Raw genomic sequence first — 27047 nt, forward strand, 5'->3', positions numbered from 1 at the left:
CTTGTGCTTTTCTGTCTGTGGTTGCAGGTTTATGAGGAGAAGCAGAAGCGCTTCGAGCTGGAGCTGGAGGAGCTGAGGCAGGGCTGTGCCACCAGGATGCAGGTCGCCTCGCAGAAGGCCCAGCGCGCTCAGCAGGTGCTTCAGCTGCAGGTCAGGACCGCTGACGACAAGCTCAGTCAGGTTCTACTGTCATACACACGTTACTTTCATTGATTGTACTGTTGTTTTTTGATTAAAGGAACCTTAGAAAATAGAAATTAGTTGGCATCGATCACATCTAGAATAAAAGCACGACTGAAATTTGGCCACTTTAATTTCATCTTTGCAATCAGTAGCTTTAAAGACCCGGTCCTAATACGAATCACTAAAGTCACCTTGGCTGATACATTCTGTGACTCGGCTGCAGGTGTATCAGCTCCAGCAGGAGAAGAAGAAGCTGCAGGAGGACTTTGCTCAGCTCCTGCAGGAGAGGGAGCAGCTCGAGGAGCGCTGCACCTCCTACGAGCACGAGAAGATCCAGCTGGGGCCTCGGCTGGAGGAGAGCAAGTGGGAGGTGAGAGGAGCAACAGGAGGTTTATTCAGCAGTGTAGTGAGGAGCACAAAGTCCTTAATGATTTTAGCATGTACCACCCCTCCCTTTAAACACTGCAGATATTATAACATGACTTTTATTTAGAGAATCAATCTGACAACAGCAGCTTGTCCGTAATGTATTTATAGAAACGTTTATTTCCCCAATAAAAGAGATTGAAGTGAGGTTTTGTAGAGCGGTAGAGTTACGCACAGATGAAATGGAGCCTGAACGCTAATCCTCCTTTTTAGGTCATCAAACATCAAAGCACTTTTTATTTTGCTTTTAGTTTGACATTAATGTTGTCATTTGTTTCACAATTAAGATTTTAATTTGATTTTGCTCTACTTTTTAATGAGACTTTATGACATATTAGATTTGTATATTTAAAGTTATAACCCCGACGTTCTCAGTTTCGTTGTATTAGGTGATAAAAAGGAATCGATTTAACCAGACGTCCACGGTCGGCTCCGGTTGTAACTCTTGATTTTCCTGGCTGACGGTCGCTTTCCTTTTCAGACTGTTTGCTTCATCTGAGCGTCGAGTTTGTTTCTTTTTCTTTGGATTTTCACTTCTTGTTGAAGTTGTATCTGTAGTCATCCATCTTTTCTTTGTTTGTTCAGCCATAGTAGATTACTGTTTAGCTCCGCCTACCCTCTCTGGCAGACCAACCACTGCTGGCTGATGGAAAACGCGTCACTAACTGGGCGCCGCTTGTGAAGTTGCCACAGACACCCCGTCTGTAATACTGCACATGCAAAGGCTTTCATCAGTGGGCCATAGGCTCAATCACCATTGTGTTACCTCATTCGGCGATAACTCGATTACTTTAATTTCATGTAAAAAAAGTTTCAGATCAAAAAGTAATCTGCAACAATTTCGATTAACTTTTGTTTAAGTTACATATTTATGCAAAAATTACACCAGATTTAACCTCTTCAAAGCAAATACTTTTATAGTTTCCTTTTATGGCAGGTTGAATATTTGTGTTTTTAATATTGGACGGACAGAAAAGGTGGATAACTGATCCACAAAAAGGTTACAAACAGTTCGTGGATTTTTTTAAGGATTATAAACACTAATCTAGTTGTATCTTTTCCTTTATAATTAATGAGCATGTGCATGTTGCTTACCTGAAATAAAAATCTATCCTGAATGTCTCTCTTCTCCTCTCAGGTGTGTCAGAAGTCGGGGGAGATCTCGTTGCTGAAGCAGCAGCTGAAGGACGTGCAGGGGGAGATAGCCCAGCGGGTGGGAGAGATCGTGTCACTGCGTGGTCAGCTCAGAGAGTCTCGAGGGGAGCTGACAAACACACAGGTCCTCCTGCAGGAGGCCAACGGCACGACACGCACTCGAACCCTGGAGCTGGAGGTGTGTGAGAACGAGCTTCAGCGCCGTAAGAGCGAAGCAGAGCTGCTCAGAGAGAAGGTGGGACGCCTGGAGGGAGAGCTGGTCCATCTCAGAGACGCTTTGGCCAGTCAGGGCCCAGGAAACAGACAGTGTCAGGTGTTCCAGGAAGCAGAGGAGCACCTGCTGGCGTACGAGAGCGATGAGGCGAAGGCCCAGCGGCAGAGCAGCACGGAGGCGCTGCAGAACATGAAGGTGCAGATGGACAGGATGAGGGCGGAGCTGGCCTTCGAGCGTCAGCGGGCCGAGCAGCAGACGGGCAACTTCGAGGAGGAGCGCAAGATATGGCAGGAGGAGAAGGACAAAGTGATCCGCTACCAGAAACAGCTGCAGCAGAACTACGTGCAGATGTACCGCAGGAACCGAGAGCTGGAGCAGCTCCTGCAGGAGCTCAGTCAGGAGGAGGACGAGGGCAGCGGCAACGAGATCAACTTTGATGAGATCGCAGCCACGGAAATATGACCGTCGTGTCTGTTCACGTTTTTATTTGCACTACTGTCAGCTAAACGTTTCCTTTTTCCTTCACGTCACAGATGTAATCTCTCTCCTCTGCTGTCTGAGACGACAAATGTAAAAAACATCTGCAGTGTAAAATCAGCCGTCACTTCAGCTCTGCCTCGTTGGTCTATTCTCAAAGGAGTCTCACTTAAAAGCCAATGACCTCTATTAGTCGTTAGTGGGTCACCTCAGCCCTCTGCCCCCCTCGTTACTGTCTGTGTCGGTGTTTGCTCTGACTAACGACACATCAGCACGCCGGCTCTTTCTCCTTCACTTTTTGTGGGAAATATTTTTTGTGTATGAGTAACTTTCACTGTCCTCCTCCTCCTCCTCCTGCTGTGTTGGTTCTGATGCCTCCTCCCTGCTGAGATTAGCGCTCCACTCCCACTCTGTAACAGTCAGCTCTCATTAGTGCAGCTAACATGGACGGAGCCCACGCTGCTGTTAAATGACAGAAAACGTGGGACTCCACACATTCATGTCGTGTCATGATGAGAGCGAGTGAATCAGGGGATGATGGAGAATGATGTTTTATCAAAGCTACTAAAGCCTTTTATGTAATCTGCATCATGACCAGAGAGGAGAAAAATGTCTACCTGCAGGAATCAAATTGTTTGGACAGAAAAAAGTCTCATTTTCAAACCAAATATGGCACAAAAAAGCAGATAAAAGAAGGATTTTATGGACTCTAAAATCAGGTCCAGTGTGGGGAATAAAACCCTCAAAGTGTGCTTTGTAATAATAAATTATAGTACCTTTTAAAAAAGGTGTTCAGGCACCTGCAATTAAACCCAAAAACATCCTAAAAAAACAGTATTTACAGTCTAAAGCACCTTTAAAACAGGTTCGTCATATGATCCATTCGTGCAAAAACATTGGACTAAATCACCGTTCCTGTCGCGTAGGAGTGGGCGATATGGATTACATCTTTTGCCAATATGTACATACACTTTAGTACTCGTATACTGCAATACCAACATACTGTATATCAAGATATCCTAACAGGAAAAGCCTGTGTGTAATATTAACATCTGTATTTCCATTACCAGGGATACAAAGAGACTCAGTCCCAGGGTCCTGGTCTGTGTGTACTGGCTCACTGTCGGGCCTTTAAGGGGAAACTTAATGAAACAAGACATTCACTAAATAAGTTTCACGTGAGCTTTTCCTGCTGCGAGCGAATGTGTTCTGCGTGAAAGGCCTCCTGGGAAACGTAAAGAGTCAACAACAGAAAACAGTTGCATGTTGTGAGGCTGAAACTTCATTAGGTATAAAGCTGGCTGACAGGAGCCTCTCTGGCTCTTGAGTTACTGCACCTTTTTCTGATGTTATAAAAGTGGATCTTAAAAGGACTTTACGAGGTCAGAATCAGTTGGGGGGTTTTTTTTTTACATAAAGCAGCCCTGCTCATTGATTTCCAACATTTTCCACCCTGGCCTCGAGCACCAAGAAATATTAAAGAGGCCGCGATCTCGGATCCCATCAGCTGTAGTCTGACGACGATGTAGCCTCTGGGGACAGTGGCGAACGTGCCGGGCGTGTAGCCAGCGGTTAGCGATAAACGACTTCCTTTTCCACGTGCTGCATTGTTTACAGAAAAAGAAAAAGTTTTTCTTGTGATTGACTTTAATTAATGGGCGAATTTCAACATCATGATGCAGATTTGTAAAAAGTATAAATGAGGCTTGGTCAGGTCTGTCGTCAAGAGGAGAAGAAAACGCTCGTTTGTTGAACGGAGGTCAGATCGATCATTTCTGATGCATTCGAGGAAGTCGGGAAATCTGACAGCTTTCGTGACACAAGATCGCGAGCAGATGTCTGTTTATAGAGATTAATAAGAAGCTAAATCGTTGTCAGATTACGTTGCGCCTGTTTTTGCTCTCCACACTGACTGTTTTTCCTGCATACGCCGCAGGCTGCTGGTACGTGATTGGTCTATATTACTCGGACTACAAGCGGACTACAAACGGAAACCAGAACGCTTGCCGTCCCTAAAATTCACATACCTACCTACAGATTCTACATTTCTATGTAGAATCTGTAAGTAGAGATTAAAGAGGCAGCGACCACAGCGTTAACGCTAAAGCAGAATCATGGTACAAAGTTCATCCCTGTATCACCCACTCCTGCTGGTTTAAATTGAATGCAGAAGGCCACCTGTATAAAACCTTTTTCCAGTAAACAAACTGTTTCACACAGATTACAAAGTGTGTCAGAGAACTAAAACCAATCCGCCGTGACTCATTCATCTGATAATTACAGAAATAATGTTTCTCTGTCAGAGCGGGTTAAAGAGATTCCTGTGTTGGTGATGTGTTACTAAGACTTAAATCTCTGACGGGAAATCATGCACTGAATGATGGCGTAAGTTTCACCTCCTCCTGTTTTCCCACTAACCTGCACAGTATAAGATCTGCTTCATTAACTTCCCTCTCAAACTGAACTAGGAGACATTTGTTCCTTTATTTCCTGCTGATTTAATTCCCCTCCTCTGTAAATAACCCTGACGAATCAACGTTTTCTTCCAGAGATGTCTGTCCATCTCCAAGAATAAAAACATAGCCACTGTGAATAGACCAAAGCAATGTCGCACATGATATATTTTGCTCCTCCTCCTCAGATACGACGCCTGTATATTATTGTGTGTGGATGTCTGTTCTGTAATTTTATAATCCACGATATTTGTATGAAGACATTAAATGTATATTTTCATGCTGTACATTTCTTGAAGGAACCTACTATGTTTTTAATTAAAAAACACAAAATTTAAAGGTGTGCGTTTGTTCGACTTCATGCATCTGCTTCCACACTAACAGATCTCTGCTTTAAAGGAATTAATGCAACGTGAGTTTTTGCAGAAAGAAGAGTTTATTTTTGTCAGTATTCACCAAAGACATGAACATTTTTTGTTTGTCATTCTCTTCAATGGCAACCTTTATTTTTTATTCAGCTTGTGTCCGTATTTAGGGGACGTTTTGGTTTGTTTTCAGCTTCAGAGCAGACGTGTCTGAACAGCTCACGTCTGCCCCCTGCAGGTCAGAGTGTAGATTAAAAGCAACATGGAGTTATTTTAATTAAGCAAACAGGCCTTTTAAAGGCACAAGGTTGCAGCTCATGAACCAACATATTTAAATATTTGGATGTATAAACATGTCCTGCTCATCCATCTACTCTTATTTGATGGATTGGATGTTCTTACAACTCATAATGTAAAAAGAAAACATGTTCTTGACAGGCGTTGGCTCCTGCGTTAAGTCATTATTAAGGCATCAGGAGCACCAAGGTTTCAGGATTTCAGCCTTTGAGGACACAGTCGCTCTAATCCTGTAAATGTGTTTTCTGCATCTTTGTTGAGTGTTTTCATATTTGCTTGATCCTTAGGCCGTTCTCGTGTTTCAGGGAGTCACCAGTGTCCATGTCATCACTCTTAACTTCAACGTGAATGGCAAAGTCACATACCTGACCTCAAAGTAGATCTCTGTGTCTGGGCTGAAGTTCAGGTTCATCCTGTCTCTGTGTCCCACAGGCTGCTAATGTTTCTAGAGCAGCAATCAGTGTCTCAAGTCTCCTGTGAAATGTTCCTGGGGACTTTGACCACTAACACCATGGGGTCTTTGGCCTTGTTGCTGAAGGCTTTTCGGATGATGTCGACGGCGTGCTGATGGGTGACTCCTTGCAGGGAGAGGCCGTCCACAGACACCAACTCGAACCCAGCCTGAGGAAACGAGAGGAGAAGCTTGTGTCAGATACAGAACTGTCACATGGGGCACATGGGGCGGCTGTGGCTCGGTGGTAGAGTCGGTCGTTCGGTTCAATCCCTAGACGATGCTTAAATGTGTATCCTCAACCCAGCAGCAGAGAAGATCAATACCATCACCAATGTGAAATATGGCAACCATCTGCCCCTCTGTATCCGAGTTATGGTGATACCATGGTGTTTTTGCAGGGCACTATGATATTATTGCGATGCTGACCTTTGACCTATAGCTTTAAATATATCACCAATTCATCCAGTTATTGCAAGAAATTTGTGTGAAATCTTGTGGTCACTACTGCGAGCAAAAGCAGCTAATTTGTGCCGTTTTCTTGCTCTAGTTCCAATTTATTAAATCAACTGGGCCTTTATCATCAGGAACTCTTGTTGTACGCTGCTGGAGAGTATCGCTAAATAATGTAATAAAATAGTAATTAATGGGGCGACGCCTGCGAGCTAGTTCAGGCGGGCAACTCGAGCTGCACCGATTTCACACTTGACATGCGTCATTGTCCACAATCACTTCCTCCCAGTTTAAGCTGCATGATCTCCGGTCTCTCCCTCTGCTCTGCCGTTGCCACCGCTGCCCTGCTCCAGTACTGCGCTCTTACTTGCTCCACCTGCAGGCTCCGGCTAGGGAAGGGGGTTTAAGATATCATCTCATCACTCCTCAAATTTCTGCATGAGAGGAGTGACGAGGTCGGAGCCTAGACGTTAAACACGAGCTGTGTTCTGCTGCTGCGATAAACATTTCAAACTATTACCTGGCTGGTTTTCTACTTTACTATCAGAATTTGTAAGTTACAATTGTTTCTTTAATCACCTTGAGCACCTCACAGGTGGAGGCGGCTCCTCCTGGAAAGATCTTCTCGATCTTCACCACCGGCTGAACCTTCGACTCCATCCCGCCTGATATACTGATGCCTGAGACATCACAACAACACAAGAGGGAGTCAGTAATGCATTAGTATGTTTCTGTACAGTCACAGCTGATTCTCTCACGTACTGGTCAGCGAGCGTTACCAGGTTTTGTAAATGTAAACATCTGTACAGTGAAAGGAAGTACACACTGTTCAGTGCTGATATTTAGTATTTACAACTTATTTACTTAACTATCCTTTAATAAAAATGATATATTATCCAATTTTCTTCACGTGGAAAGTTTAGGTTTCATTTTCTTCCTGAAACTTCCTGATTTCCTGAAACAGTGTTTTGTAGCTCAGACACTTATATGGCGATATTTTATAGGTTCTGTTTAATCAATACTGTGCAGGTCTTTTATAGGAAAGCTTTTTAAAGTCTTGCTGGGATTTTATCCTCACTGCTGCCATTTTATTTTTATATCCCCCAGTGTTTTATGATCTCTTTGTGAACAGAAGTTTATTAAGAAAAGTGCTATAAAAATAAAGTTTATTATTACAAATATCTCCTTTGAACACGTCTGTGTTCTGATTAATTGGGACGTTGCTTTGGGAGAGACATGTTTCCCACAAACATATAAGAAAAATATTAATAATTTAAATATTATATGGATACTAAACTGTTTTTGTTTTTGGGGTTAGAGGCAAAATTCTCAGAGAAAAATATCCATTTGTATGTTAAAGGGGGGTATTGTGCTAATTTCAAGCTTCATATTTCACTCTGTGATACCTGTGGATTAGCTTAGCATAATTTACAGTTAAGACAACTCATACTTTTTCTCACACTGGTGCTCTGTGCAGGCCCTCATACAGCCTCTGCCTGTCCCTTTAAGAAACCCCGCCTCTACAAGCCCGCTTTCTTCTGATTGGCCAGCTCTCCGCTGACATCACAAAGTGCAGCGTGTAGAAAAAACAGTGTGAAACCTGGCATTCACAGCAGACTGAGCTGAGCAGCCTGGGGATTTCTCCAACATACTTTTACCTACAGATTTGAAACTTCACCCACGTTTAGTCTGGACATCCAACTATGTAACATTATGTATGTGTGTTAAAACGTGAATCAGCATAATACCCCTCCTTTGGGAAAATATTAACATATATTTTTGTTATTTAAGTGAGCTAACCCTTTAAAAGATGGCAGTAAATGTATGTATAATATGATTCTAGCTGTCCAGGCATTAATATTTACCCAGCGACTGCTTGGTCTTGGAGATGGTGACAGTTTTCAGTTTGTACTCCTGTTCGCTGTCGGAGCCGTTGAGTCCGTTCTTAGATTTATCCTGATGTCCGTTCACCTGTTTGCTCCCCGTCTGCTGATCCGGACTGAAAACCTGCGACAGCATCGGCCGACTCCTGCGAGCCGCACTCTGCAGCGTGAACACAGAGTCTTTACTCCCCTCTCCGCCCTTCTCCTTTCTGCCTTTTGAGTGTCCGTTTCTGGATGGAGACCTTCGTCTTTCTAAAGTCGAGTGCAGGGAGACTTCGTCAAAGTGGACGGAGCGGATGGTGCCGATGTCCGTGCGGAGAGGACGGCGGGAGTCCTCGCTGCGGGTCAGGAGCCAGTTGGGCAGCGCGGGGCTGGCAGAGGGAGGTCTCAGGTCTGTGGGTTCTGTGTTGTATCCGTCCACAGGTATGTCCAGCAGCTGGGTGAAGGACTGGGGGGTGTGGGGTCTCTCTCTGGGCCCAGAAAGACTGAGCTTCTCCAGCTCCTCCAGGAGGTGGCTCTCTTTCTCCACCTCCTCGGCACTGTGGAGCTCGAAGCCTCCTCTGAGGTCTGGAAGGAAACACAGGATGGATTTTTTAACCCAGTTTAAACTCAGGATGTGGTTTAAAATTGAGCTTAATGAATGAGTGGTGTATCCGATGTTAAAGGTACTGACCTGGGATGGGAGTGATGAGGCGCCGTTTGGGTGCTCGACCAGACATGGGAGAGCGAAGAGGAGGAGTTTTGACTAATGCACAGAGAAGAGAGAAAAGAGTGTAACTAAGACTTTGAAGTTACGTGATCATACTCATTCTGATATTCAGCAGACGTCGGACGCACTCGAGCGATACTTGAGGATGTCGTAGGCCTCGACTTCGAGGGGAGTCACCAACTTATTGAACGCACTCAGGTCAGAGGGAGGAAGCAGCATCCTGAGAAACAAGAAAACACTGAGTCATGTTTGTGCTACATTAAAAAATAAAGCCCCCCTCCAGTGAGAATCAAGTGTTTAACTTTGTAAACATCTCCATGTGGTGTTTCTCATAAGAGGGACAACATGAGCAGTCATCTCCATGGCTGGGCCTGTCTGCTTTTAAACTGCAGTGTACCAAGGACAGGCTGAACAACACGTGTTCAGATTGGCAGGGTTTGTGATGTCACAAACCTAAAGGGCCAATCCTGTTAATGGACGGGGTGACGCTATGCAGATCATTATGTGTAACCTATGGCAACCACTTCGGCGATGCGTAAGCCAGCTGTAACCGTCATCGTCATTTTTGCAAACTCACTAGTGACTACTAATGTTAACGTTACTACTACTGATTACTACATTTCAAGCTCACTAAGTTGCCGCTTAACGATGGCAGAGACGTGTTTTGTTTTCGCAACAGAGGGGGCGGTTGGAAATGTGCATAGTGGGCGGATGCCTTGGGAGGATTTTTACAAAGTAATTTAATGTATTTTGCAGAAAAAAAACATCTTACACAATTTATTATTTCATGCTGAGCATTTTAAATGTCTTAAAACATGACTGGAGCTGCTCTTTAAATAGTTATCACAGTCTTAATCCATCTTTATTTATCCATATTATTTACATGCAGGTCTAAAGAAAATCTTCATGATGTAAATGTATATTTCTGTGTATATTTTAGAAGCAATGCTTGAACTATCCTGTGATACTGAATGAAACCACAATTGTCCTCTTATTATCACTAATTTCAGATCATTAGTTTTAATATTAAGTGTTAAAATAATTCCCCTCGTCTTCTCCTCGCTCTCCTTACCTGACCTCCCTCAGCAGCAGCAGCTTCTCCGGTCGGTCCAGCACGGCCAGCAGGTGGCGTATCAGGTTCTCCACTGACCGCTCTGCCAAGTACTGTCAAAGAGTAACAATAAAGGTATCAGTTCAAAGTTAACGTATACCTTATACATTAAACATGTTGTAAACACAGTCTGTCTGCAGCCGCCTACCCTTCGACACGTCTTCATCACAGCCTCCACCTCCTGCTCCGTCAGCAGCCTGCGGGCCATGTCGTCCACCACTCCAAGCATCTCTGAGTTTGGCATCGCACCGACCTGTCGTCCCTCTTAAACACCAGGAGAGAGAATAATTTTAATCGACTGACCTTCACGGGACATTCAGGAAATCTTTGACGTCATTCATTTTAGGTATGCCAGAATGCAGCTACCTTTGCCAGCCTTGTCTTTGGACGGGGACTTGGAGCGCGCCCTGGAAGCGTCTCTCTTGCGTCCGCTCTTAAACAACAAGTTGACTAACGTCTTTGAGCGCTGCAGGGTGCTCTTCTCCTCCGGGTCCTTCCCTTTCTGCTTCTTCTCTTTCTTCTGCTTGATCTCTGTAGACAGCAACAGCAGGTCCTTTATACCACTTCAAGCCTGATTACTGTTCTTTTAGCTGCCCTCTCTCTCCTCGCCTCACCTGCCATGGTGACCTGGCTCTGGGACCTGCTGATCGGTCGGCTCGGCCTGCTGAGAGCCATCAGCACGGCGGTCTTCGTGGACTCCTTCCTCCCCCTGGTCTGCTCCTCCTCTCTTCGGATCGCTGTGTCTCTGAGCAGAGTGGTCGGCCCCAGGCTGCGGGTGGTGTCCAAACCCGTCCTCTGAGAAGGAAGGTCCGTCTGCATGGCCGTCTCAGTCCGCTCAGACACAGACCTGGGCAAAAGAAACCCAGAGATCATGTCTGGTGTGGACTGTAATTGTTCACGTTTCTTTTGTGACTGCTGTGTGATGGCTAACACATTGCAACTGCCTTGACATCGACACAGACAATCCTACAGTTCTCACAGCTTCTACTCCAGGCTACCTGCACAGCTAACTGAGCTAACAGGAGCTACACACTAAGCAAAGCTATCTTTCCTTCAGAACTATTCATAAACTATTATCCTGTTTCGCCAAAATCAGAGGCCAAGATATAAAAAGTTGTTTGTATGAAGAAGTCAGAGAGACCCGAATCTCAGAAACACTCTGGTAGCTTTAAAGGTTTTGTTTTCTAATAATCATCACATTCATTGCTCGCTCTCTCGTCAAATATAAAGCTGCTCCACTACATTTGTTTTCCGTTTCTGTTGCATAATGTCTCTGGGTTTGTGTTGTCAATTTTCCATCATTTATGTATTTGCAATACGTTTGCTGCGAATGTTTTTTGTGTTGCATTCTGCAGAACTTTTGTTTCCTTTGCAACAAGTTTCCATTGTTGTATTTCTGTGAGTTTATTTTATGTTTTTTAATTTAGATTTGCCCTTTTTTTATGATGAAGACTCTGCTGAGTCGAAACGCGTCGACTTAATCCATGTTCATGGTCCATGGTCAGATAGCTGGACAGTCTTTTTTTTCTTTGCCTCTATTCATTACCTGCCCTATCCTTGATGAGCACCTGGTCCTTCACCTTATTTTTCACTACAAGATCATCAGTTTTTTTGACCCAGTGCAGCACTCCCTTAATTTAGCCTTGTCCATCACTGTTAATGACGCTGTAAAATCTCAGAACAACAAAAAGTTCAATCAATACATTGTTTTATTGGTTTTGCATTTGTTTTCTGTTGTATTGACATCAAAGGCACGATTTAACATAAGAGATAAGATACTTCTTTATTGATCCCCAGAGGAGAATTCAGGTGTTGCAACAGCTCAGAACAAAGTAAGAGGTATATACAACTGGTTTCCCCTTTTTTGTTGCTAAATTTAAACAGATAAACGAACAGATCCTGACCTCAGGTCCTCGGTCGAGATGCAGACATCCACCATGTCTGAACCGAACGGCATGCTGGGAGGGAACATGACCTGCGACAGGCCGCTCAGAGAGCTGACCGGAGTCCCAGACGACAGAGAGGAGGCGGAGGAGGTGGAGCCCGAACCCTGAGAGGAAGACGTCTGTGTGCCGTTAGCCACTGAGGAAGAAAACAAGAGATGATGTCTTTAAAGAACAAAGGACACCTTATATGTTTGAAGAACCTTCTACAGAGACTCTGAAACACGTGTGAGATACATACGCTTATTGAGCCACCTGTATTCTGCCACCATCTCTTTATAAGCCGGGTATCGTCCTGCTTCCTGTGGAGATATAGCCACAGATATGCAAATAAGATACATTAGAGAGCTTGAAACTTTTATAGGATGGCTATATTTGATAAAGAGTAACTCTAGAACCACACAGACGGCCAAAACACAAACACCTCCTCCTCCTCAGACTTATTTCCCTGCTTGACTTTTCAGTAACTTCTGACGGATGGGACGCTTTTTAACTCCAGTACTTGTTTAAAAAATGATGCGTCCTGACACAAAACATGCCCAAAACACGGCTCTAAGCTTTGATCAGCACCCGATCCCGGCTGCCTGGTGAATAATGCACACGGCCTGGCTATTTCTCACAGAGCGAAACCCAAGCTCCGACAAGTAAAGTGAGCGAGGAATATTACGACTGCGTGCCAGCTGTCGGGCCTGCCACACAAACCGCTGCTACATTTCACTGAGTAGGGAAGCGACTCTTGTAGTTACTGAAGAGTGTGTGTGTGTGTGTGTGTGTGTGTGTGTGTGTGTGTGTGTGTGTTTGAGAGAATTAAACATGAGAGGTGGAAAACAGTTCAGAAAGTTAACGTGTGAGGTCACAACATGAGGCAGTTTCTAATAACAGAGTCCACATGGAACATGATACAGCGTCTTCATTTTGGAGTTATACAGAATTCAACACCGAGCATCCCAACATTTAACGAGGAGACGTTTACTCTCCTTATCTCCAAACAACGGTAAGACAAGACTCTTACTTCATACGAACCACATCTCTTCCTTTAGAACTCAACTTTAATAAAGGACTACAGATATTTTCAAGTAAAATTCCCTTCCCAGTTTATGTTCATGAGGACTTTAGTTTAAAGTTGTAATTTTGAAGATCTCAGTTTCGTTCTCTTTGGCGCCACCTATGGCGATAAATGGTAATTGCAGGAGCACACTTCCCAGATATCCAGACAGTGCTGCATGTGTGACATCCACGGTTGGCTCCGGTTGTAACTCTTGATTTTCCTGGCTGACGGTCGCTTTCCTTTTCAGACTGTTTGCTTCATCTGAGCGTCGAGTTTGTTTCTTTTTCTTTGGATTTTCACTTCTTGTTGAAGTTGTATCTGTAGTCATCCATCTTTTCTTGTTCAGCCATAGTAGATTCCTGTTTACTTGAAACGCTTGCAGAGAGCGTAAAAGCAGCCACTTAGCTCCGCCTACCCTCTCTGGCAGACCAACCACTGCTGGCTGATGGAAAGCGCGCGACACCCAGTCTGTAATACTGCAAATGCAAAGGCTTTCACCAGCAGGCCACAGGCTCAATCACCGTTGTGTTACCTCATTCGGCGATAGAAAAAGAAATGTCTTTGAGAGTATTCCTTTAAAAATACTAGGGGGAAAAATGCAGTTTTACACGTCGCATGGATGAATTTGAATCGCATAAAGTTCATGTAAAAGTTTAACTCATTGGCTCCTGTGTTTCAATAACAAAAACATGTATAGTGCTGCAAATAAGTTTTTTTTTTTTTTAAGCTTTATATAAAAAAAGCAAATCCTATTTTAGGCCGTAAAGGCTTCCGTAGTGTTCTACAGTCCAACTCTGTCCATATCCGCTCTCACCTTGATGGTCAGCATGATGTGTGTGTGGCTCTTCAGCACCTCCACTGCGCTGCTGTGGCTGATGTCCTCAAAGCTCACTCCATTGGCTGCGATGATCTGGTCCCCCATCTTTATTCCGTTCTGCTCGGCCAGACCACCGGGATCCAGTCTGACAAAACAAGACAGAAGTGCTCGTTAAATATGGGACAAATGTTATCCGGCGATTACATTTTTCTGCCTGTTTTCCATTCCTACTTGGAGACGTAGATGCCCAGACCGAACTCCTTCCCCCCGCGGATGTTGAAGCCCAGGCAGTAGTCGTCTGAGGTGGTGTAGAGGTGGACGATCCTCTGCAGGGCGCTTCCTGAGCTGGCCTCTGAAGGAGTCCGCCCGCTCTCCTCCACCACCATACGCCTGTGGATCAAGTCCACCCTGCAAGATGAACAGAACACATCCTGATCGTGTGCTCTAATATTTTTAAGCTAACTATCCCAGGAGTTGTTTTTCATACCAGGTGGTTTTCTCCTTGGAGTAGCGGATGCCGGGGACTTTGCCGACACGTCTCACCACCATCCTCAGTCTGTTGTTTCCTGTCAGGACCTTCACAGCGCTGCTCATCGTGATGCTCTCCAGGCTGACACCGTTTACCTCCACCAGTTTGTCACCTACAAGCAGGCCGGCTTCCTCTGTCAGCAAACACACAGACGAGTTACAAAACACACAAATGCTGGTACTCATGCGTCACCACAGTTATAAAAAGGAGTCATATCATCGCTTTGTTTCCACACAGTAGTGTGATAGTTTACCTGCTGTGCTGTTGTCCTCCACCTTACTGACGAAGATGCTGAGGCCGTGTTCGGAGCCTCCGCGCACGCTGAAGCCGAGCTTTCCGTCCACACTTTTATCCACTGTGATCGTGTGGAGGTCCTCGCTGTCATCTCCACCTGAACATATCACACGGATGCTTTTATCTCTCCGTCCAGGAAAATGTATCAAAGACAGAGATAGTCCAACTTGGATCTGACTCTTACATCTTATTTGATTTTTTATAATTTACAGCTGTAGTTCTTTCAGTTGTAAGATACAGGGTTGAGGGTTTAAATAGACTTCAGGCTTCCTGTGGTCTCTATAAATTCTGTTAAACAAAGGTCTGAAGCTGAACATAGTTCTCAACAGGCTTTAGCAGAGGTTGAAACTTCCACAAAGTCCAGATGACCCAACGAAGAAGGTTGTCAAAATGTTAAAACAAGCTCCAGTCATGTTTTCAGACGTATAAAATGCTCTGCTTGAGATAACAAATTATGTCTGATATGTTTTTTTTCTGATATTACGTTTAATTACCTCGTAAAAATCCTCCCAAGGCATCTCCTCCTTCTCCCTCATTAAAAATTCCTGAATCTGCTTAGGCCCCGCCCACTAAGCAAATTTCCAATCGCATCCTTCTTCACGAAAACAAAACACGTCTCTGCCATCGTTAAGCGGCAACTTGTTGAAACTTAGTCAGTAGTGATAAAAATTACGATGACGGTTACAGCTGGCTCGTGGTTGCCATAGGTTGCACATAATGATATGCATAGCGTCACCCCGTCCATTAATGGGATTGGCTCCTTAGGTTTGTGACATCACAAACCCTGCCAATCTGAAAACGTGTTGTTCAGCCTGTCCTTGGTACACTGCAGTTTAAAAGCAGACAGGCCCAGACTGCTGATGTTGTCCCTGATATGTCTTGTAGCACATGAAGAACACCACATGGAGATGTTTACAAGGTTAAACACTTGATTTTCACTGGAGGGGGGCTTTAAAATTCTCACCAAAACTACCTTCAATTATTCGTTTGCGCTCAGAGCTTTAGCTTAATGAGAAGCACTGAGTGTTTTTTGTAAAGGGCTGCATGCAGCCAGCGAGCAAAGCTGCAGTTATGAACTTCTGAAATCATTTTTCATGGTGTATGTTTTATTTTGTCCTGTCCTGTCTGCCTGTAACTTTGTGTTGTATAGCTGCTGATGTCATGACCCAGCTTTCTTCACAAGTTTGTTGAACGGAACTCATTTTGTTTTCACCACCTTCAGTCCTAAAGCTCCTGTTTTTGCTCCGAGGAGAGAGAAGCAAAGAGCGAGGACACACGAGAGCAGCCTTCACGTCACGGCCTCCAAGTCTTTTTATAGCCGACACACCCACTTACTGGATATCAGTTAATGACTGGATCCTGCAGCCGATCAGACTGATCTGATTAATCTCATGATCAGAGGAGTTTTATACCGGAGTAAAGATGGATTAAACTCAGGTGTTTTACTTCCAAGGCTTATATTTGATTCCTAGATCTATTATTTACCCCTCTAAGAAAGACTGAGGACACGAGTGAGGGAAACCTGGATGCACCCCGGTGTCCCAATAAGATTAGCTTTCTATGCTTTTATCTACTATTTACTTTTATTTAGATATTTTTGAATGTATACCGAAAATAGGACAGTAAATATTTAATTTCAACATGTATTAAAAAGTATGAGCTTCCTATAGAAGGAACTAAATGGAATAATCGTTTATCAAATCTAATCCAGGCTTAAATATCTAAGAAACACCATCAGTTCTGTCTCATTAAGTAGAATAAACAGGCTGTCGGCTGTAATCTGCACTACACAACCAGCAGCCAAACTGCTCCTCACCGTCCACTGGAGAGTTGATGAGGATGACCCGGCCCATGGGCGAGGAGGATCGGATTCCACGCCGGCGCTGCTCCTTCTTCCGCAAGAGGTTGCGTGTAGCCGTGTGTGACCCCTGGGTCCCGGGGGTCTTCTCCCTGCGGGACGGGTCTGACGAGTGAGCCATGGAGGCTGGCAGGGTCCCCTTTCACACACGCTCCACCGCGGGCTCAGCTCCGGGTGGAGGAGTCTACAGCAGCATACAGCAGAAGGAAGGGGATCCTCAGGCAGTTTGTTCCCTGCATACTGACACTGTATTATGTTCACAGGAGATCACGACTGCTTTGAACACACACACACATAATGACCGTCCCTTTAATAGCTTTCTAGAAGAGTGAACCAGATAATTCAACTCACCGATGCAGGTTTCTTTGTGACATGATAGCTGATTCTTTGTCTTCCTGGCGTCACTCTTCCATCCATTCCCACCCATGATGCATCTCTCTCACCTGTCTGAGCCTTACAGGAAAAAATAACTCCTTACAAATACAGCAAAACATCAAAACAAGTATTTAGAGTTTGTCCCAAGCCATCCTACATGAAGGACATTAGGCCTTTAAAGCGAAAGACCCGAAAATATACTGTGTTTGTCGCTTAATGTGAGGTTAGAAAGCGGATTTAATGGGTTTATTTAGCTCGGACTTGACCTTCTTAAGAGTCCGGATGTCACATGGCGTTGATACCATGGTAACATGTCACTTAACTTAACCCGTGTGTCCTCGTGGGGTTCCCCAAAGCGTCTCACGGTGCTAAACTTTCAGCACCTCGGACAGCGACGCGTTAAAAAGATGACGTTCGACATTTAGCGTCAAAACGTGGAGCTCGAGATCGACTGAATTAAGTTTATTTGCGTCTTAATCTACTACGCAACTTCCGCATTTTCCCCGAAACAGTGTATCTGATACTTTTGGGAGCGAGTGTAGACTTTTTGAACAATATCAGATCAAATAAAAACACAAAACAAAGCAAACGACTCACCACATATTTTACGCGTTAACGTTTCAAACATGACACCTCTTCTTATCTATTCCGTTTAAATACCACCATACAAAACATACGGACGCTAACAAACTGATAGGTGACATCAAAAAGTGTTCATATGCCCCTTAAATCCTTCCAATATTTTGTAAATTAACACAAATAATTCGGTTAGTTCTCCTACCTGAGTCCATGTTGTGCAAACCGATCCAACGCACCTGGCTGGGACATTTCTCTGGGCCAGCTGGTGAAAGAAGATCCGCCTCCTGCCACGCCGATTGGCTGGATTGTAAGCGATTGAGAGAGTGTGATTGGACAATTATTGTGCTAATTTAATGACAGTGCGCTACATGGATCACGCCTATCAGAAACTGATGCAAAATAATGCAACAACTATTCAGTTCAGTAAATAATACTGAGACAATTTACACAAATGCAACTTCAATGTGATCAATGACAACTGACTCCTTTAACTCCACTTGTATTAAAGAATCTTGTATTGTAACCTTGTGGTAATTATATGAAAATGTATAGATGTAATGTTGATGATTAAAACTACATATAATTATGTTGAATAGAGAATAAACTGAGAGGTGTAGCTTTAAATCACATCACATGGTCTCCATCAGCAGAGACTGAGTTTGCCAATTTATCGGGAAATTGTACATATTTACTATATATATAATTTCTATTATGAATAAAAATTTTCAGAATGAACCTCAGCTTTTAGCACACGAACTTCTTTTTAAGTACTGCCAAAAAAGAAGAAGATCCTCATACCACAGAATAAACAGCTCCCCCTGCAGGGTAAAAGGCAGAACTGCAAGGAGAAAATTAGTTTACAAGCTTCATGACAAACAGTTGCATGATTTGCGTCGTTATTTAAGAGGTAAAAATGGTGCAGAATATTTGAGTCACAGTAGAAATTTTACTTTAAGACTGTTAAGCCTCCTCCTATGACACCTTTTACTCCGAATGACACTGTTTACACACTGCGATGGTTCAGCTAGCTTCATACATTTTAGATGCTATAGCTGTTACGTTTGATAAGGTACAGGAGTCCGTCTAATTAGCAGTTTTAAAGTTTGTCCCTGCATTTTCCCCTCAGGGTCTGTTCATTTGCTTCCCTGGCTCTTTCAATTACAGGTCCTTCTTCTTCCACTTTAAGGACTTGTTGTGTTGCATGTTAGCTCAAACAATTTGAATGGACCTCGAGTGGAGACTTAACTTTCATGATTGTTAATGCAGACAAATCATCTTGGAGGTTTATAATGACGGGTGTTTAGGTTTCTATGAGGTATACTCGATATGAACGGTGACACCCATGATCTGGGAGATCAATAATCACACTTAGCCGCTTTTCTCTGCAATAACAGTGTTTTTAATTGTTCCTCAGGGAAATGTGTAGTAAACTCCAACATTACAGATAGCATAGATAAATAAACATTACTTCCAAAAACTACTGAATAGAAAAGCTTGTTGGGAGTGATTTGCCGTAGACTTACAAAAAGATTACATAACCTGAATGTCTTCTATTAGATGCTATGATTTTTAAACAAAGGAACACCAACCTGCTTCCATTGTTGTTTCAGATGCATGAAAAGTATCCACTGAGAGCTGGACATAAGGCAGTACATAGGTAGTGCATTATTAACACGGAAAAAGGAAGTGGTTTTGTTTTGTGAGTAAGGAACAAGAGTTCTCACACAATGTGAAATGTGGAAAAAACAAAGCCCCTGTAGGAAAGTGGACTGATGTTGGCTCTACAAATGTCCTCGCCCTCCACCCAGAGGAATTCAGATAAAAGGCCAACATGTGAGCAACTTCTTCAAAGCAGTGAATAATTATAAAAGCAAACTTCAGAGCACATAGCCGTGTTTTATTCGTCAGAGTCAGGGCAGCGTTTCTGGGCTTTCAGGATAACGAAATAACAGTATCACCGAGTAATAACAGGAAACTGAGTGTTCGACATCAGGTCTGCTTCCTCTGTTGAGTTTAAAGACAAACCATCATTAACAAACTCAGAGCCTCTTACTACAAAATCATACCATTAAATGCATCCCACCCCACACTTTCATTATTATTTGTACGTCCTTTAAATGGTTGCAAACTTTCTCTGCGCTCCTTAAGACTAATACAGAGCTTTATTTATTCCCTAAAGGCAGAAGCTCTTGTGATATTCTTCTGGCAGCCCAGATGACGTGTTCAGGGTTGACTTTATCTCCAAATTCAATCTCTCTGTGCTCCAGAAGTATTCCCTGTAAAAGAATAAATACAATGAGAAGTTTCTTCTACAAAAAATGATTAAAAACAGCTACAACTTGGCTGTAGAGGTTTTACCTGCTGTTGTTGTCCAATGACAAAGACTCCACCGAGGACGAAGCCTTCCCCGAACACGTTTCCAAAGAAGCCGTTCCTGATGGCCCTCAGGCTGTTCATCCACACGCCAACACGCACGAACCCCAGCAGACCCAACCTCCTCTCACGGGGTCCATAAAATCTCTTCTGCAGAGCCAGAAAACAAACAAGAAGCTTTGAAGGATTCATGCAGACCTAAACCGATTTCCCACAGCGCATGAATGACTTCAGTGTGTTTACAAAAAGTGAAAACTGGATAAATCTGGTTTAAAAATCAGTTTTGCCTCTTAAAAAAGGAAAATCTTGGTATCATGGGGAAGCTGATAAAACAGTGTGTTGATTCATCACAGAAATAAAAAAAAAAAAGTAACCTCTTTATCCAGGAAGACCTCCCCCTTGAAGTACGGTCTGAAGTTCTGGACCTCGGTGCCGACGTCCTCCTTCACCACAGCGTACAGAGGGACCCCGAGCTCATCCAGCTGGGGTTTCAGAGAGGACAGCTCTGCAGCCTCCTGCAGACAATGAAGAATAAAACAGATCAACAAAAACTGTTGTATGCAAACAAAAACATACTTTTGCAGATTTAGTTTCATATATATTGTGGTCACAGTTGTTAAAGGTTTCATTTGGAAGCATCACCTACTTATTTGGTCTGGCTTTCAAACGCATCAACTATGATTCCATTAACTCACTTGTATCTTACACTGTTTATTTACCTCTGTGGTTAACATCCTCTTGGAGCATGTGGTAGCATCAGAGCTGCAGCAGCAAATAGTTTTATTTAGAGTGGTATTCATAAATGTGTCATAACCTGACATTGTTTCTTTTAAGTATCGTTGTTTTGGGGTTTTTTATTCTACATATTGTTTTTAAAGCTGCTGTGAGGAACTTTCGGTTTGTGTTGATTATGGCGCCCCCTGTGGACAAAGCCGTACCTCGTCTCTTGCCTATCTCTTGATGATTTTGTCCTGTACATGCATATTATGCATCACTCACTTTAAATTTTTGCGCTGGAAAATGTAAACAAAGGCAGCGTGCAGTTAATCTCTTCGTCTGAGGACAAAGGAAGTAACATTATGGTATGGGTTGAAAAGAAAACCTTTTCGTGACAATTACTTCTTTCATTATGATATTTGGTCATAGTAAGAGCTGTGGCACACTGCACTGACATTACCTCTCTGCACAAAAATCATCCAGGCCTCCGCACTGCCATGATGACAGCTCCAGAGTTCTGCCACAGACACTTGGCTTTCAGCGTTCTTGTGTCTGAGGCAAGAAATGAGGAAAAGGGTCAAAGCGCTCAGTAACACTTCTTAGTGCAGCAGAACACATTCCAACTACGCAGTGGTTCCTATCAAGCTCACGTAACTTTTGTTTTGACTTACCTCCTTTCAGAGTTTTGAGCTCAGTCTCCTCTAAATGTTTGAGAGTTGCCCTCAGCGGAGGAGTCAGAAACATGTCGGTGAGGTAATTCATAACTCCTGTGACGAGGCCGCCGATAGTCGCCACCGCGTTGGCGATGTATGCCGTCGCCATTTCTCCCCTCTGCCCGTTTTTATTTAACGCATCTTTAACCATCAGAACAGCAGCTCCTCTGAAGTCGCACCGCTGCTAACGGCGCATTTAAACTCCAGACAAACTAGATCCTCCCAGTTTCTGCGAGAGCCCTTGATTACAGCTGTGTTTGATCAGTGACGCAGTCATCGACTCTGCACAGCAGCGTGAAACCACTGAACATACCGACTAATTTAAGCACAAAACTGTCATTGTGCACCAATGTTGTTCCTCCTCCTTAAGTTCAAAGGTCACAGAGGAAAAGGGCTTTGTCATTCGGCCTTAATATCTCACGTTGCAAGCTTACACAACACAATCATGTGTTAATAGTTTTGCAATCTTTTGAATAATGATCCAAAGTATGAGGATTTGTAAGATTGACTTGTATGTACTTGAATGCTGCACGATATAAACCACATAAATCCTACTAAAACCATCTTTACACAATGTCAGCCATGCCTGCTTTAACAGAGTTTAATCTGCTAGAACCACTAAATTAGGTAGAGAAACAATGAAGTAACCCACATGTGTAAAATCAATAGAAATGTGTTTATTTTGTATTTGCACAGCATCAAACAGCATGTAAACTGAAGCTCTAGTTTTACTCTTTATGTTGGATCATCGATGATCAAAAAACACTGGCTCAGCTATCGCCTGCTTCTTTTTCTTCTTTCTGAAAAGCAACACAAAGCTGAGTTACAACTAATGCACCACTTAAATAAATTAAAAAAAACAATTCGGTCCAGCCTCTTTGTTTGTGGGACTTTTTCATATTTGAAACAGAACAAAAATCATGTCAAGTCATGTCCGCTTGTTGCCAGTTGGTCTTCAGGATCTACCTCCTCCTCCTGAGTGTCTTCCACATCAGGTGGAGAGTTTCCAGGCACCCCTTGTGAAGCCTGTAGTCTCTCTGCCTCCTCTGTTGTTACGTCACTGTCAGCCGGAGCCGAGCTATCAGCCTCAGTAGTGTGTCGATCGTCTGTCTCCTGAGATGAGGTGATCAAAACATTTCTAGTTAAGCATTCAACATTGGAATCTCCCCTGTCTGTCGACTGCTTCTATCACATTTTGGTTGTCAAACTCAACACTTCTGTCTTCAGTTAACTATCTTTCCACATATGTGTTGAGACAAAATGATTCTGCAAAAATCAGCCACCTTTTCCGGGTCCTGAAGAGTTGGAGAAACTGATTTCTGCTCCTCCTGTTCGGTTTCTGTCGTCTGCTCCTCTGCAGTAAGCGTCTCCTCTGATTTGACATGTTCAGTCTGTGGTGCTGAATGTGTCTCCAGTTTATCAGTTTCTTCTTCAGCGACCTGCTAGTGAAACAGTGTTGTGTAAAATATCAGGGGACTCAACCAAAGAGTCCTTATTTACATCATAAATGACAAGCAGCAAATCCTCCCATTTAAAGGAGCAGTTCGCCCCTGGAACAAGCCGCTGTCAGTCAAAGCTGGTGTTCTCTGTGATCGATAGAAGCAATAATATTTGAAATTGGCGCCACAGCTGTGGAGAAAGTTGTACAAACAGCTCGTGGTTTCGCCCATTCTGATGCCATTCATAATGGCATTAGCTCCCCAGACATGATAGGACTGAGGTTGAAAATCAGCGAACTGGCCCTTTAAGAAGCTCAAACCAACAAATGTTTGACATTTTTGCTTAAAAATGACTGAAACAATCAATGTTTTAAAAAGTTGGTTCTCTGTGTTGATTAATTGTTGCAGATTTTAACTGAGTAGCTCTGCCTGACATCTTCCTGCTCTGCTCAGATGTTGTCTTCCTCTTCCATGTGCTTCCTGTCCTCACCTGGCCTGTAATGTTTAATGACTCTTCAGCTTGATTTGCCTCAAATCTTCACCTTTACCTTGCTGTCTTTCCTTTCTTCTGTAGCCTAAACCTCTATTCGAAAGCAACCTAGATCAGCAGCACATGAGCAGTATTTATCACCTCCTCTGTGTGTTGAAGGTCGGGGGAACGAGGGCTTTGTGTGTCAGGTAGATCTTCTGTTTTGTCTGTTTTTAAGTCCTCAGCGTCTTGCGTGGGAGTCGAGTTTAAAGCTTCAGTCTGCTCAGATTCAGAGTCAGCTTGATGAACAACCTGCAGACCAATCGTGAGAAAGAATAACATGTTATTTAATCGTTTTAACATCATAACTCTCATAACGTTTAGCATTAAACTCTATAGATTACATCTTTCAGACACAGTTGAACATAAATGCACTCTGTGTGTCATCACCTTGTCCTCCTCTTGATCAACTTCTTCCACTTCCCTCTTTTCTTCCTCCTCTACTTTCTCATCACTTTGCTCCACCTCTGTTTTCTCGTCTGCTTCATCGCTCCTCATCTCCACTTCAGATTTCAACACTTCAGGCTCTTCTGCAGACTCCTCCTTGACCTCAGTGCCGAGGGCCTCAGAGAGGGAGGAGCTGCCGGCCTCCAAAGGTTTCCTCTCGGCAGACTCTGAACTGGTGATATTATCTGTACCCTTCCCCTGGCACAACACAATCTCCTTAAACCATGTGAGATCATTGGATATTTTCCACACCACAGGAAGTGAATCATGCACAAGAATGAGCCCCACCATCATGATTAAAAAAAAAACTAAAGGAGAGGTGATTACAGAAGATCAGGGAGGAACCACCACCAGAAGCACACAGATTTGAGATCTACTTTTATCACCTCTGGTTCGGTGTCATTTTCCTGAGCTGTATTTTGGTGTTCATCTGTTTCCTGCTGCATTTCTGGATCAGGTGTGTTTGGCTTCTCTTCTGCCGCAGGTTTGTTGTCCTCAGCAGCTCCTGTTGGTGCTGGTGTGGGAGCGCCTGACCCTGAACGCTCCTGCTCAGAGATCTGTTGATGTGGTCATGTTGATACGCTTTTGAAGGGTCTCAAAATGCCATGTAAAGTCTTAAATTGTTATGTGGAGTAAGTTAATGATGATGGCAATGCCTGCTTAGTCTTTCCTATCTTCTCCCTTGGTGCTATGTTCCTTCTAGCACTTGGTCTTTGCTTAAAATTAAGCTCTCAAAACAGGGAAAATAGTCGATCATTCACTGTCTCAAGGCTAATGGCTACGAAACAATATTTAATTGACTGAAACTATAAAGAAATGTAAAGAAAAAGTCTCATCAGTCCCTCAGACAGGACACTAAACTGGTTTTGAGGTTTAAGGTGAACATCAACTCTTTGTAATAAGAGTGAACACACAAACAGAGAGTGTTAGATGGACACAACATACCTTTTTAGACTCTTCCGAGGCCTCACTGATCGTTTGCTCCTCCTCTCTCAGCTTCTCCTGGTGTAATGCCTCCTCTCTGGCTTTCACCTGCTCCTCCTCCAGTAGTGCCAAATTAGCCTTTTTCTGCAAAAAGGTTTGAATTAGAAACGAGTACCCTTATACAGTTTGTCAGCACGCTTTATATCTGTGTTTTTTAAAACTTTAAAAATGTTTAGGCTTTGATCCTTTGACCTTTTATTTCTTATGAGCCTGAGGCATTTCTTTCTGTGTTGTCTGAATCTAAGCTAAAGGTAAAAGGTCTGTGTTGGCATGGTCCAAATAAGCTTTGTAGCTTTATAGCTCTCAGCCTGAGGAGCTTAGACTGTCTAAGTCTGTGTCATCCTATACTGCAGTTCACAAAACCTATTGGAGATCAGGGCTCAGAGGTGGTAGTAGTAGAGGCAGTAGAAATAAGAGCAGAAGTAGCTTTCATTCCAGCATTTTTGTTGAAAGTGGCCTTTTTTCAGATGTTATTCTCCTTGTGATGGGCGGGATAAAGGTCTCTTATAATAATAATATTTTTAAAATGGTCCTGCATTAACAATGTAGGTGTAGTTTGCTACTAATACTAATGGAGAGAGGTGCGCAGTACTAGAGAGGCTAACAAAGCATGGAACATCACAGGCTAGGTTATAAATGCCCAGCGATCCCACTACACTGCAGACCTCTCTGTGTTTTAACATACATGCTCAGGTTTATATTAGGCGCCACAGGGTCGGTCTGTGAACGAGCCTGCAAGGCTCATCTCTGCAGAACAGCTGAGGATCTGCATTTGCTTTACTATCAGGTCTATGCTATTGAGATAGTCCATTGAAAGTCAAAGTCTTTTGTTCAGGTTAGTTTTTTTGTTTTTTTTAAAGATTATTTTTTGGGCTTTTTTGCCTTTAATTGACAGGACAGCTGAAGATAGACAGGAGATGCTGGGAGGGGAGAGCAGGGGACGACATGCACCAAATGATCGGCAGACCGGGAGTCGAACCTGCGATCAGTGCAACGAGGACTGTAGCCTCTGTATATGGGGCGCCTGCTCTACCAACTGAGCCAAACCAGTGCCCCGTTCAGGATAGTTTTAAGTGAAAGTATACAAACAAACAAGTTATATCACCTCATGGCAAATTGGTTGTTACAAGACTTTTTCCTTTTCTTTGCGTTTGTAATTGACTTGATGTCATGTTACATGCGGGTTCCCACAACTCAATAAAAAGAAAATTATAAATAAATAAAAAAAGAAAATGGAGGGATATACTATCATGAATGAACTGTTGATGTGAACCACCAGAGGAAACGCTGTACAATATGAACACAGTGTTGTGTAATGCTTCCCCCTATTGGCAGTAAAACAGCGCAGCAGCTCACCTGAGTATCGTACTTCACATTTTCGTTGTACTTGTACAGCCAGCGGGACAGAAACAGGATGGGGTTTACCGGACGCTGCTCGGCCACTTCAGCCAGTCCGTCGGCCAGACATTTTCCCAGATGTCTTTTTAGATACTCAGAGTCCATGTTTATGCCTGTGTGAAGGATTAAAAAAACAACAATAACTTAATGAACAGTTAACACTTCATACCAAGAGGTGAGCTTATTTTAGCAACAGGTTCACTCGATATTTCGACGTAAGTGATTAGCTATAAATTACATACTCGTATTTTCACTGTCCACTATTTCTGTCGCAAGTAAGCTAACTGCGAAAATGTACTTGCCAATTTAGCGAAGCAAACAAGGGAAAGGACAGAGCAAAAACAAACCTTTTTCAATGCGCGTCCGGATGTAGCGGTTAAGTCTCCATGGTAACGGCGTCACGTCATTATTACTCCCCTCTAGTCTTTCCAAATGGTTCCTACTACCGTCGACGACTACCACTACTAGGCCTCTCAATCTTATTAGTACTGCTATTATTTTAGCAAATATAGTTACAATAATAAAGACAGCAACTGCTGTATTAATAACTTTGATAAATAACTTTTAGCATTTAAACATTAAATGCTAATTATCCAAGCAGTTTTTTTGACAATGTGACCAATCGATGGCATGAAAAGACTGATACTACAGTATTACCAGTATGCCAGAATTACCCTTAAAGACCACCACTGTTGATTTGCCCTTATTTTGGTTTACATCACATAAAAAGATCAAAAGATCCAGTGTATAAATAGCAGCCCTCACCACTTAAGTTATAAAAAGTAGGTTATGGGACATTTTTCCATCATATCTATATGTATATTTTA

At 43.2% G+C, this 27047-nt stretch overlaps 3 protein-coding genes and 1 pseudogene across 4 annotated transcripts in view; 1 reads left to right on the forward strand and 3 right to left on the reverse strand.

Annotated features, from left to right (window-relative positions):
- The window catches only part of LOC138594052 (leucine zipper putative tumor suppressor 2 homolog), a 39604-nt gene extending 35156 nt beyond the window's left edge, over nt 1-4448 (forward strand). The window contains exons 5-7 of one of the 2 annotated variants that reach the window (XM_069665146.1): nt 28-150; nt 407-553; nt 1748-4448. In XM_069665146.1, coding sequence (XP_069521247.1) covers nt 28-150; nt 407-553; nt 1748-2440 — 963 coding nt within the window. In that variant the 3' untranslated portion in view covers nt 2441-4448. The remainder of the gene's footprint in view (nt 1-27; nt 151-406; nt 554-1747) is intronic. The other variant, XM_069665147.1, reaches the window with a different exon arrangement.
- A 1441-nt stretch (nt 4449-5889) lies between these two features.
- Nucleotides 5890-16787, reverse strand: LOC138593866 (PDZ domain-containing protein 7-like). Its single transcript, XM_069664950.1, has 16 exons — nt 16625-16787; nt 14768-14905; nt 14473-14647; nt 14217-14393; nt 13983-14130; nt 12362-12422; nt 12082-12259; nt 10792-11024; nt 10544-10708; nt 10326-10441; nt 10139-10230; nt 9195-9286; nt 9031-9102; nt 8340-8924; nt 7054-7154; nt 5890-6191 (listed from the first exon to the last, which is right to left on the reverse strand). Exons 1-16 carry the CDS (start codon nt 16785-16787, stop codon nt 6036-6038), a joined length of 2652 nt encoding a protein of 883 aa, XP_069521051.1. The 3' UTR covers nt 5890-6035.
- Nucleotides 16788-19021: 2234 nt separating this feature from the next.
- Nucleotides 19022-21660, reverse strand: LOC138593516 (peroxiredoxin-like 2A; annotated as a pseudogene).
- Nucleotides 21661-22120: 460 nt separating this feature from the next.
- Nucleotides 22121-26325, reverse strand: dydc2 (DPY30 domain containing 2). The gene is made up of 8 exons (XM_069665054.1): nt 26179-26325; nt 24784-24906; nt 24225-24395; nt 23782-24030; nt 23494-23643; nt 22707-22865; nt 22390-22536; nt 22121-22223 (listed from the first exon to the last, which is right to left on the reverse strand). The coding sequence occupies exons 1-8, from the start codon at nt 26323-26325 to the stop codon at nt 22194-22196; spliced, it is 1176 nt and encodes a 391-aa protein (XP_069521155.1). The 3' UTR covers nt 22121-22193.
- Nucleotides 26326-27047: the final 722 nt, after the last annotated feature.

This window comes from Semicossyphus pulcher, unplaced genomic scaffold (assembly GCF_022749685.1).
Source record: "Semicossyphus pulcher isolate SPU_LCO1_2020_fin unplaced genomic scaffold, fSemPul1.0.p SCAF_16, whole genome shotgun sequence".
Lineage (NCBI taxonomy): Eukaryota > Metazoa > Chordata > Actinopteri > Labriformes > Labridae > Semicossyphus > Semicossyphus pulcher.